This window comes from Rana temporaria, chromosome 13 (genome assembly GCF_905171775.1).
Source record: "Rana temporaria chromosome 13, aRanTem1.1, whole genome shotgun sequence".
In the NCBI taxonomy this organism is placed as follows: Eukaryota; Metazoa; Chordata; class Amphibia; order Anura; family Ranidae; genus Rana; species Rana temporaria.
Window position 1 is genome coordinate 69,686,617 of NC_053501.1, and position 12,391 is coordinate 69,699,007.

At 47.3% G+C, this 12,391-nt stretch overlaps 1 protein-coding gene across 1 annotated transcript; it reads right to left on the reverse strand.

Annotated features, from left to right (window-relative positions):
• Positions 1-1,694: 1,694 nt before the first annotated feature.
• ANKRD63 (ankyrin repeat domain 63) lies at positions 1,695-5,928 on the reverse strand. Its single transcript, XM_040332190.1, has one exon. It carries the CDS (start codon positions 5,818-5,820, stop codon positions 4,882-4,884), a length of 939 nt encoding a protein of 312 aa, XP_040188124.1. The 5' UTR covers positions 5,821-5,928; the 3' UTR covers positions 1,695-4,881.
• Between the last annotated feature and the right edge of the window lie 6,463 nt (positions 5,929-12,391).

A 12,391-nucleotide genomic window follows, 5' to 3' on the forward strand; every position in this document is an offset into this window, starting at 1 on the left:
AAGGGGCCCGGCTGCCCCCCGTTTTAAATTTTTTTATTCTGACCCCCCACCCCACCTTTAGTAAGCAGAGGCCGCCCACCCCCCCCCCCCTGTTTTTTTTTTTTTTTGTCTGACTTTAGCAACTCGTGGCAGAAGAGAAGACTTCACTTGACTTTGTTTTATTTGTGTAAGGGGCCCCAAAATGTGTGCTGGCTGCCCTGTGTATGCATGTGAGATCAGGATCTAAAGCTGGCCATGCATGGTGCACATTTTGGCTTGATCTTGATGTATTTGCCCCGTGGGCATGGGCGTCCGCTCCATAGGGCAAGGGGGGGCAATCGTTTTAGCTGCGCTATTCGGCCGCTAGTGGGGCACGTTTAACCCCCGCTAGCTTTGAAGAAAGGGTTAAATGCGACTGTGTATCGCCGCTGCCGAAGAGCCCCTCCCTAAAAAAAATTTAGCGGACGCCTATGCCCGTGGGCAGTCCTGTCAGAATGTGATTGAGGATTTGAAGGAAGCAATGGAAAATTGTCAGCTGAAAAGCACCTTCATCCAATCAGATGCAGGCACTGTTTGGGTAGTGTGACAGCTGTCAGACTAAAATATCCCCGATGGGAGATTCCCTACAGGCTGAATGAAAACTGTCTGTGTATGGGGCCAGCTTTAGATTGTAAGCTCCTTGCAGCACTGATGTGACTGTATAATATGTACATAGTCAGTGCTATATGAATACCTGTACAGTAAAACCTTGCTTTGAGAGCGTTTGTAATAAATAAATAAGGTCCTCTTCAGGGCCACATATTTCATTTTTTTCCAGCCTGACACTAAGGCTCAATTCACACCTATGCATGTTGCTTTTGAGCAGTTTTGCGGTGCTTGCTGCGTTTTTTGACGTGCGTTTTTACAGCGATTTGCGTTTTTTTTTTTTTTTTAGCCAGTAATTTTTATTTTTTTACATTTCCTTTAATAACCAGCTATAAACAGTTTAAAAAAAACGCAAATTGCGGCAAAATCGTGGTACTTGCGTTTTGGATGCAGGTCCATTGAATTCTATTGCATGCAAAACGCTGCTTTTTGCAGGAAAAAAAGTCCCGGACCCTTTCCAAAAATGCAGAGGCACAAAAAAGCATTGATGTGAACATGTTCCGTAGGAAACCATGTTAAAAAATGTCCCTGCATTTCTGCGAAATGCATGAAAAAAAGCATTAGTGTGACGAGCATCTTGTGACCTCAGAGTATAAAACCTCTTATGGGGAGAAGCCAGTGACTTGTCCTCAATGTTCCCCTAACGGGGAAGTTCCTTCACTGACTGCGCAGGCGCAAACTTCCCGACGGAAATCTCCGAACCTCGCCCGGCATCCAGGCTCATTCTTTAACATCCCCGTGGACTGGAGGATGTTAAAAAAAGAGCCAGGAGGCCGAGCGAGCGCAGCGAGGACGTGAGGCCGACTGGCCACTTACCTCGAAATCCAAGTCGCCCTGCATCCCGGCCGCGGTTCGGGGATTTCCGTCAGCAAGTTTGCGCCTGCGCAGTCCTTGAAGGAACTTTCCCGATAGCTGGAACCATCTCAGCACATCAGCTTGCGCATGCGCTGGAACTTCCACGATACCTGGAACCAGCACGGCAGATCGCCGACACTCATATACTGAAACTATTCTGGATCCATGGTTCAAGTCTAAATATTACATCTTCATAAAGTTCAACTACAATTGGCTCCTCACTCATTTCGTAGTTTTATTAAAATGATGCCTTTAGGAAATCATCCAAGTATTTGCACTAAATTCTAGTAAAATATTTGTTTTACAAAGATAATTGCAAAAATGACTAAGAAGCCTAATATTTCTACACCAACCTATATTCTAGGACAACACACATTGTTCATATGAAGGTGATGTGTAGATAATTACCATCCCCCCCGACGGTCCCTGCTGAGAGATCCGTCTACACAGGAGCTTCATGAATAACCCCGGATGATGAAAGAAACATTATGAAGTGCGCAATGTCGCAGCATCTGCCTGTCAACTCATACAGTCATGTCCTTGTCACTTATCATCTAATGGCATCACGGTGGGACCATTACTGTCATTCCTGGATCTCCATTGGCAGCTCTTATTCTCTGACAGTCCTTCTGGTATTGGTGCAGTCCTTCCACTCAGTTCACCAGCAGTGCCAGGGCAGCCAATCAGTATTATGGCTGTACAACAAGAGACAATGCAAACACACTTCTCATTGGACGAGAGAACCCCCCCCCATCTGTGTTTGGTGACCCTCCATCAGTAGAGGTTGCCAATCACAAGTCACTATGGGGCCAAAGGGAGGCTATAGTATGTCCATCACAGGGTGGCTGCAGTGTGCCCTTTAGAGGTCACTATGGGGCCACGGGGAGACTATAGTATGCATATTACAAGTCACTATGGGGCCACGGGGAGGCTATAGTATGCATATTACAAGTCACTATGGGGCCACGGGAGGCTATAGTATGCATATTACATGTCGCTTTGGGGAGGCTATAGTATGCATCTTACAAGTCACTATGGGGCCACGGGGGGCTATAGTATGCATATTACAAGTCGCTATGGGGCCACGGGGAGGCTATAGTATGCATATATTACAAGTCGCTATGGGGCCACGGGAGGCTATAGTATGCATATATTACAAGTCGCTATGGGGCCACGGGGAGGCTATAGTATGCATATTACAAGTCATTATGGGGCCACGGGAGGCTATAGTATGCATATTACAAGTCACTATGGGGCCACGGGGAGGCTATAGTATGCATATATTACAAGTCACTATGGGGCCACGGGGAGGCTATAGTATGCATATTACAAGTCATTATGGGGCCACGGGGAGGCTATAGTATGCATATATTACAAGTCACTATGGGGCCACGGGGAGGCTATAGTATGCATATTACAAGTCACTATGGGGCCACGGGGAGGCTATAGTATGCATATATTACAAGTCACTATGGGGCCACGGGAGGCTATAGTATGCATATTACAAGTCACTATTGGGCCACGGGAGGCTATAGTATGCATATATTACAAGTCATTATGGGGCCATGGGAGGCTATAGTATGCATATTACAAGTCGCTATGGGGCCACGGGGAGGCTATAGTATGCATATTACAAGTCACTATGGGGCCACGGGGAGGCTATAGTATGCATATATTACAAGTCACTATGGGGCCACGGGGAGGCTATAGTATGCATATTACAAGTCACTATTGGGCCATGGGAGGCTATAGTATGCATATTACAAGTCACTATGGGGCCACGGGAGGCTATAGTATGCATATATTACAAGTCACTATGGGGCCACGGGGAGGCTATAGTATGCATATTACAAGTCATTATGGGGTCATGGGAGGCTATAGTATGCATATTACAAGTCATTATGGGGCCATGGGAGGCTATAGTATGCATATTACAAGTCGCTATGGGGCCACGGGGAGGCTATAGTATGCATATTACAAGTCACTATTGGGCCATGGGAGGCTATAGTATGCATATTACAAGTCACTATGGGGCCACGGGGAGGCTAAAGTATACATATTACAAGTCACTATGGGGCCACGGGGAGGCTGTAGTATGTCCATCACAGGGTCGCTGCAGTGTGCCCTTTAGAGGTCAATATGGGGCCACAGGGAGGTAGTGTGTCCTTCACAAGATACAGGGGGGGGGGCTGCAGTGTGATCATCAAAAGTCATTATGGGGCCACCACAAGGAGGCTGCAGTGTGTCCATTACAAGGAGGCTGCAGTGTGTCCACTACAAGGAGGCTGCAGTGTGTCCTTCACAAGTTCCAATGAGGCTGTAGTGTTCTCCTAAGTTAAATGGAGGCTGTAGTGTGCCCATCATAGGTCGCCATGGGGCCACAGGAAGGTTGCAAACTGCTTATCTCAAGTTACAAGGAGGCTGTAGTCTAACCATCAAAGGAAGGCTGATGTTTGCCCATCACAAGTTATGTGAAGGCTGTAGTCTGTCCATCAAATGGAGGCTGTAGGGTGCCCATAAAAAGTTTTAAGGAGGCTGTAGTGTGCCCAACACACGTTATAAGGAGTCTGTAGTGTGCCCATCACAAGTTATAAGGAGTCTGTAGTGTGCCCATCACAAGTTATAAGGGGGCTGTAGTGTGTCCATCACAAGTTATAAAAAGTCTGCAGTTTGCCCATCACAAGTTATAAGGCGGCAGTAGTGTGCCCATGAAAAGTTTTAAGGAGGCTGTAGTGTGCCCATCACAAGTTATAAGGAGGCTGTAGTGTGCCCATCACAAGTTATAAGGAGGCTGTAGTGTGCCCACCACAAGTTATAAGGAGGCTGTAGTGTGCCCATGAAACGTTTTAAGGAGTCTGTAGTGTGCCCATCACAAGTTATAAGGAGTCTGTAGTGTGTCCATCACAAGATATAAGGAGGCTGTAGTGTGCCCATCACAAGTTATAAGGAGGCTGTAGTGTGCCCATCACAAGTTATAAGGAGGCTGTAGTGTGCCCATCACAAGATATAAGGAGGCTGTAGTGTGCCCATCATTGGGTCACCATGGGGCAATACAGAGGTTGCAATCTGCCCATCACAAGTTACAATGAGGCTGTAGTGTTCTCATTACAAGTTACAATGAGGCTGTAGTGTGCCCATCGCAGGTGTCCATGGGGCCACAGAGAGGTTGCAATCTGTCCATCACAAGTTACAGTGAGGCTGCAGTAGGTCCATCACAGGTCCCCATGGGGCCACAGTAAGCGTGCAAAGTGGCCATCACAGGGCCCAATAGGGCCCCAATAAGAGCGCAATATTACCATCACAGGGCCCCATAGGGTCACAATAAGAGCCAAATATTGCCATCACAGGGCCCCATAGGGTCACAATAAGAGCCAAATATTACCATCACAGGGCCCCAGAGGGTCACAAGGCCAGAGCCTGCCTGTTACTGGGTAGGATGAGCAGGCTGCGGCTGCAGATGCTGTCCCTTCTCATGGTGAGGGTGTGGTCAGGCAGTCCTTGGCAGAAGTCAGGTGAGGTGACCCTGCGGAGGAGGCGGCTACAGGGTGCGGTAGGTGAGCCCCCGCGGGCCGGTCCGTCCCAGCTATGAGCTCTCTGTATCCCGGGCTCGGGAACTCGGAGCTCCTCCTGCTGCCTCCATCCGTCCTGTGTACCGGGGGAAGCGGAGGAGCAGCTGCTGGAGGAGCGGAGGAAGAAGACATCCCGGTCCTCCCGGCGGTGTGAGAATGGTCGGGCGAAGCGCTCCAGCATTTGCCGGGAGCGCGGCTTTGGGCTGCGGAGCTCGTCTCCTCCCCTGCGGGGCTCCGGGCTGTGTGCGGTCAGCGCTCTCTCACATTCCCAGTGTCCGGAGACCCGGGCGGCATCCAGAGCGGACACCCCGGCCCGGTTAGTGGCGTCCAGCCGGAGCCCGAACCTCTTATAGGAGCGGAGAAGAAAGGTGAGCTCGGCGCTGTGCCCGCAGGAGGCGGCATACATGAGGGCCCGGTTCCCCGCCCGGTCCGCGATCTCCGGATCCGCACTGTGCTGGACCAATAGCTTCACAGCGTCCAGGTGACCCAATTCACAGGCCAGGCTGAGCGCCGTCCTCCCCGCCTCGTCCTGTCCGTTCACATCGGCGCCTTTATCCAGCAACAGGCGGATGAAGCGGCTCCGGAGCTCGGCTTCCCGCAGACACGCGGCGTGCATCAGAGGGGTCCGCGCCTGCTCCCCCGCGGGGGTGTTCACTATCCTCCGATCCAACGCGTCCAGCACGAAGCGGGCAAGGTGTACCTTCCCCCCGTACATGGCATCCAGGAATGTCTGAGTGCCCGAGCTACGCCGGAGATCCCGGGGCCGGAGCATGCTGAGCGAGGTGTGTGTGTGCGATCTCCGGGAACACCGGCATTTATACCGCCCTGGTCTCCATGGTGACGGCAGCCGTGATGCTACTGGCCGGGGAGACTCCCTCCGGTGTCAGAGCGGGGACACCACCGGGAGGGGGAGGGGGGACAATGACAGGGCGTGGCGGCCGGGATCAACCGAGGACTGGCACCGGAGAATAGGGAAGATCTGCCCATACACCGATCCATAGGTGGGCATTGTACGTGTCTGGCACGGTGCAGACAGACTGATGGGACTGTTTATTATTTTAGTTTTACATTTTCTAGGAGCCAGTTATGGGGGTTTGGTGAAATATTTGGAGGTCTAAAAGCTGGGAATCTGTGCCACACAGGCAGGGCCGGACTTACCATTGGCCTTGACTGGGCTCAAGCCCAGGGGCCCCACCCAATAGGGGGCCCCCTTTAAAAAAAAAAAAAAAAAAAAAATTTTTTTTTTTTTTTTTTTTTTTTAGGGGTCCGGAGGTCCCCAGGGGCCCGGAGGCCCCCAGGGCCCCGGACGGCAACCCCCCTTTTTTTTATTTATTTTTTGTAAAAAAATGTTTTTTTTTATATATTTTTTATTTTTATATATATAATATTATATATATATATATATATATATATATATATATATATATATATATATATATATATATATATATATATATATATATATATATATATATATATATATTTTTTATTATTATTATTATTATTATTATTAAAGGGCCCAGGGGTCTCCAGGGCCCCGGATGGCAACCCCCCTTTTTTTTATTTATTTTTTGTAAAAAAATGTTTTTTTTATATATTTTTTATTTTTATATATATAATATTTTATATATATATATATATATATATATATATATATATATATATATATATATATATATTTTATTATTAAAGGGCCCAAGGGTCTCCAGGGCCCCCGGATGGCAACCCACCTTTTTTATTTTTTTATAAAAAAAATTACATTTTTTTTTATATATATATATATATATATTTTTATTAAAGGGCTCAGAGGTCCCCAGGGCCCCATGTGGCAACCCCCCCCCCTTTTTTATTTTTTTTATAAATGTTTATTTTTTTATTTTTTATTAAAAGGCCCAGAGGTTCCCAGGGGCCCAGAGGTCCCCAGGGCCCCCGGGTTTGGCAACCTCCCTTTTTTTATGTATTTTTTATAAATGTTTTTTTTTATTATTATTAAAGGGCCCAGAGGTTTATTTTTTCTTTTTATTAAAAGGCCCAGAGGTCCCCAGGGCCCCGGATGGCTGTTTTCTTCTTTATTTCTTCTTTTTTTTGTAAAGGCCCCTCCGCTTCTCAATTTGCGGCAGCCCCCACGCTTCTCAATTTCAGGCGGCAGCACCCCCACCCCCCCTAGGTTCTCTGCTTCAGGGGGCCCATGCCTTAAGCTGTGCAAGGGGCCCCAAAATTCCTGATGGCGGCCCTGCGCATACCTCCCAACACGCACGGATTCTGTGGGACTTTCCCGCACAGACAGCTTCTTCCCGCAGTCCCGCAAAAGGGTTAATTTTCCCGCACTGCAAGAGGAGGCAGCACGGAAGCAGGAGGAACCGGAGTGGTGTGTGGAGGACTGTGGCTGCTGAAGGGAAGATAGCCGAGAGCCAGGCTAATGACAGTCTGTGGCCCCGGCTGTTGGCACAGGTGAGAGGCACCCCCCCCCTCAACAACTGCAAAATCCCCCCCCGCTCAACAACTTTAATGCGCTCCCCCCCGCTCAACAACTTCAATTCGCCCCCCCCGCTCAACAACTTTGATCCCCCCCAATTCTCGGCTCCAGGGGGCCTCTTCAACACTCAAGCCCAGGGGCCCCCACCACCCTAAGTCCTGCCCTGCACACAGGTGATCAGGGGTGCCCAGGCATACCTGGCTGGCACACAGTGTGCCCACCTATCTCTCTCTGCTCATATATAATACACGTGTAGCCCTCTCCCTCTTCTCTCTGCTTTATTTTCTTCTGTCTTCTCTTTATTTTCATCCTCTCTATCTTCTCTCTTTTATTTCTTCTCTCCTCTCTCTTCCCTTTTCATCTCCCTCTCTTCTCTCTGTCCTCTTTATCTCTTCTCCCTTACTCCTCTATTCTCTACCTTCTCACCCTCCTCTTTCTTTCACCGTCTCCCTTTCCGTGTCTCCTTTCTTTTTCTTTTCTTTTATTTCTTCTCTCTCTTTCTCACTTCTTTATCTCTTTTCTGTCTCCTCCTTGTCCCCCTCTCCCTCTCTCTGTTCTCTCTTCTCTTTTTCTCGTCTCCCTCCCCATATATCTCCTGTCTCTCTTTTTCTCTCCTGTCTCTCTTCCCTCCCTCCATCTTTATTCTTTTCTCTTCTCCCTCTTTCTCTTCTTTTCTCTTTCCCTCTCCTTTCTCCCACTCTGTTCTCTCTCTTCCTTCCATCTTTTTTATTTTCTTCTTTTCTCTTCTTGCCTCCTTTTCCCGCTCTCTTCTCTCTCTCTTCCTTATATCTTTTCTTCTTTTCCCTTCTCGCCTCCTTCTCTCTTTTCCTGCTTTGTTCTCTCTCTCTCTCTTTTCTCTTTCTCTTCCTGCCATCTTTTTTCTTTTCTCTTCTGCCTCCTTCTCTCCTTTCCCGCAGTCTTCTCTCACTCTCTTCTCTCTCTCTTCCTTATATCTTTTTTTTTTTCTCATCTCGCCTCCTTCTCTACTTTCCCACTCTGTTCTCTCTCTCTCTTTTCTCTCTTCCTTCCATCTATTTTCTTTTCTCTTCTCGCCTCTTTCTCTCCTTTCCCGCTTACTTATCTCTCTTTCCTCTCTCTCTCTTCCTTATAGCTTTTTTCTTTTCTCTTCTCGCCTCATTCTCTCCTTTCCCGCTCTCTTCTCTCTCTCTTCCTTATATCTTTTTTTCTTTTCTTCTTTTCCCTTCTCGCCTCCTTCTCTCCTTTCCTGCTCTGTTCTCTCTCTCTTTTCTCTCTCTCTTCCTGCCATCTTTTTTCTTTTCTTCTTTTCTCTTCTGCCTCCTTCTCTCCTTTCCCGCTGTCTTCTCTCGCTCTTCTCTCTTTCTTCCTTATATCTTTTTTCTTTTCTCTTCTCGCCTCCTTCTCTACTTTCCCACTCTGTTCTCTCTCTGTTCTCTCTCTCTTCCTTCCATCTATTTTCTTTTCTCTTCTCGCCTCTTTCTCTCCTTTCCAGCTTACTTATCTCTCTTTCCTCTCTCTCTCTTCCTTATAGCTTTTTTCTTTTCTTCTTTTCTCTTCTCGTCTCATTCTCTCCTTTTCCACTCTGTTCTCTCTCTCTTCCTTCCACCTCTTTTCTTTTCTCTCCTCACCTTATTCTCTCCTTTCCCATTCTGTCCTCTCTCTTCTCTCTCTATCTTCCTTCCATCTCTTTTATTTTCTTATTTTCTCTTCTCACCTCCTTCTCTCCTTTCCCGCTCTCCTATCTCTCTTCCTTACATCTTTTTTCTTTTCTCTTCTCTCCTCTTTCTCTCCTTTCCCGCTCTCTTATCTCTTTTTTTCTCTCTCTCTTCCTTATATCTTTTTTCTTTTCTCTTCTCGCCACCTTCTCTCTTTTTCCGCTCTCCCTCTCTCTCTCTTCTGTCTCTCTCCCTTCCATCTTTTTTCTTTGCTTCTTTTTACTCCTCTCCTCTTTCCCTCTCTCTTCTCTACCACTTCTCTCTCTTCTGTCTCTCTTCCCTCCATCTTTTTTCTTTTATTCTTTTCTCTTCCTCCTCTTTCTCTCCTCTGTCTCTCTTCCCTCCCTCTAGCTTTTCTCCAGGAATGCGCCTCTGGATCGGTCTGAACACAGGTTTGTTCCTAACTTTGCTTGTTCTCCCATTTGTTGGAATGCAGACTAAAGTCCTTAGCCCCACACACACTTTTAGTCTATTAGTCTTTCTGCAGATTTTTGTCTTCGGATTTACCAAAACCATGTAGTGCACGGGCCTGCCTGATTGCATTCAAATTGAAACTCTTAAGGTTGGACCTCATATTAGATGGTTTTGGTAAATCTGAAGATAAAAATCTGCAGAAAATCTAATAGTGTGTATGGGGCTTTAGTCTGCATTTCAGCCCGTTTAGCAGGATCCTAATATACAGTGGGTGTTTCTTCAGCTACTATATATGATAGTCAATCAAAAGTCGGCACAGGCAGGATCTAATACAAATATCAAGGCTTTATCAAGATATCGGGTTAAAATCCAAACAAATCAGACCCACTTACATATTTCAGCCAAGCAGCCTTAAAGTGGAGTTCCACTCAAAAGTGGAAGTTCCACTTATCTGCCTCCTTTGCCCCTCCAATGCCACATTTGGCTCCCTTTGGGGGGGGGGGGGGGCAGGTACCCATCCCCACTTTCGAGAGATCTCTCTGAAGTTCGGCCCCCTCCTTCTTCCCTCACTTCCGCCATTCAGAGAGTGCAGTGCACTCCGTGCATGCGCAGTAGGGAACCGGTGTTCTGCTGAGCTGTAACCAGCTCGACAAGACACCGGCTGTGAAGCTGAAAGGCTTCACTGCCGGTCTCCGATGCCACGAATGGTGGCGGCAGCACTCGAGAACCGATAGAAACATCAGCTGGGGAGCTGAAATCGCTGGGTTCCAGGACAGATAAGTGTCCTAATATTAAATTACAGTGGGCCAGATTCAGATAGAGATACGACGGTGTATCTCCTGATACGCCGTCATATCTCTGAGTTCCGTCGATCGGATCTATGCACCTGATTCATAGAATCAGGTTCCGCATAGATCTCCCTAAGATCCGACAGGTGTAAGTGACTTACACCGTCGGATCTTAGGCTGCAATCTCACGCTGGCCGCTAGGTGGCGCTTCTATTTGTATATACGCGAGGAATATGCAAATGAGGAGTTACGCCAATTCAGAAACGAACGACCGCCCGGCGCTTTTTTTTACGTCGTTTGCGTTCGGCTTTTTCCGGCGTATAGTTCTATGAGGCGCAGCCAATGTTAAGTATGGCCGTCGTTCCCGCGCCGAGTTTTGAAATTTTTACGTCGTTTGCGTAAGTCGTTTGCGAATACGGATTGACGTAATTTACGTTCACGACGAAAGCAATGACGTCCTTGCGACGTCATTTAGAGCAATGCACACTGGGAGATTTTACGGACGGCGCATGCGCCGTACAAAAGTAAAATGTAAAAAACGCGGGGTCAAGGGAAATTTAAATAAAACACGCCCCCTACATCCCCATTTGAATTATGCGGCCTTACGCCACAACACATACGCTACGCCGCTCTAACTAAGGGCGCAAGTTCTTTGTGAATAAAGAACCTGCGCCCAAAGTTAGAGCGGCGTAACGTATCAGAGATACGTTATGCGGGCCGGACAGATACGCCAATGTATCTGAATTCGGCCCAGTGTGTGTAGATGCTGATTTTTACTGTTTTTGCTGAGGGGGGCCGGAAATCCGCTTTAAATGGGTCTGATACATTTGTACTTTCAATTGATAATAAAGCTCTATTTATTTATTTTTTATTAAAATAACAAACATGGTATATTTTCTGCTCTGTGCAATGGTATGCAATGGCACAGAGATGTCCCGATCCTCTTTTTCTGGGGTCTCCCACCGGCAATCTCTAGGCTCCTCCTTTTCAGCAAGTGCCCCCCTTAAAAAACACTTTCTATGGGGCACCCGTGCATGCTCGCTTTCTGCGCCTTCATATTTTTATTAGATCTTGTCATGTGCCGACTTTTGCTGGACTTTCACTATTAGAACCTTGCCCACAGGGGCAGTTGATCTGGGCATGGGGACATCTTTGTTACCTGCATTGGAGGCTGGGTTGAGTGCAGTGGATCTCTTTGGCATGACTATATATGATGATAGCTTCCTTTGTCCGCTGACAAAGTAAAAAAGGAAGTCAGAAATAGTTTCATGATGTTGTTCATCAAGTAATGTCATGTTCATATATGGTCAGTGACATCACGTCATTGTTCCTTAGCGAGAAAGTTGTATTTCATGGCCGACCCAATTGCTGCTCTTCTAAAAATGAACCAAGCCCAGACGACTCCGAGGTGTCGATAACCAGCTTTCCTGTGACAGGGCACATTTGCACTGATAATTAAGGATGGGCCGAACACCTCCCGGTTTGGCTCGCACCAGAAGTTGCCGAACAGCAAAAAATGTTTTCGAACACACAAACACTGTTAAAGTCTATGGGACACGAACATAAAAAATCAAAAGTGCTAAAGGCTTATATGTATGGTATTGTCATAAAAAGTGTTTGGGGACCAGGGGACATGTATCAATGCAAAAAAAGTTTTAAAACAGATGTTTTTTTAAGGGGCAGTGATTTTAATAATGCTTAAAGTGAAACAATAAAAGTGTAATATTCCTTTAAATTTCGTACCTGGGGGGTATCTATAGTATGCCTGTAAAGTGGCGCATTTTTCCCCACGTTTAGAACAGTCCCTGCCAGGCCCGGACTGGGACAAAAAATAGGCCCGGGCATTTTTAGACTGAGCAGCCCGGTCACTGGGGGGGGGGGGGGGGTGTCGACATTCATGGGGGTGGCTGGTGTCGGTTCTCCACACTGTAATGGGCAGGGACACAGTGATATAAAGGGGACTGCACTGCA

What these genes read in the sequence shown, in the direction of transcription:
- ANKRD63 (XM_040332190.1), bottom strand. Translation starts at nt 5,820, where the DNA reads ATGCTCCGGCCCCGGGATCTCCGGCGTAGCTCGGGCACTCAGACATTC.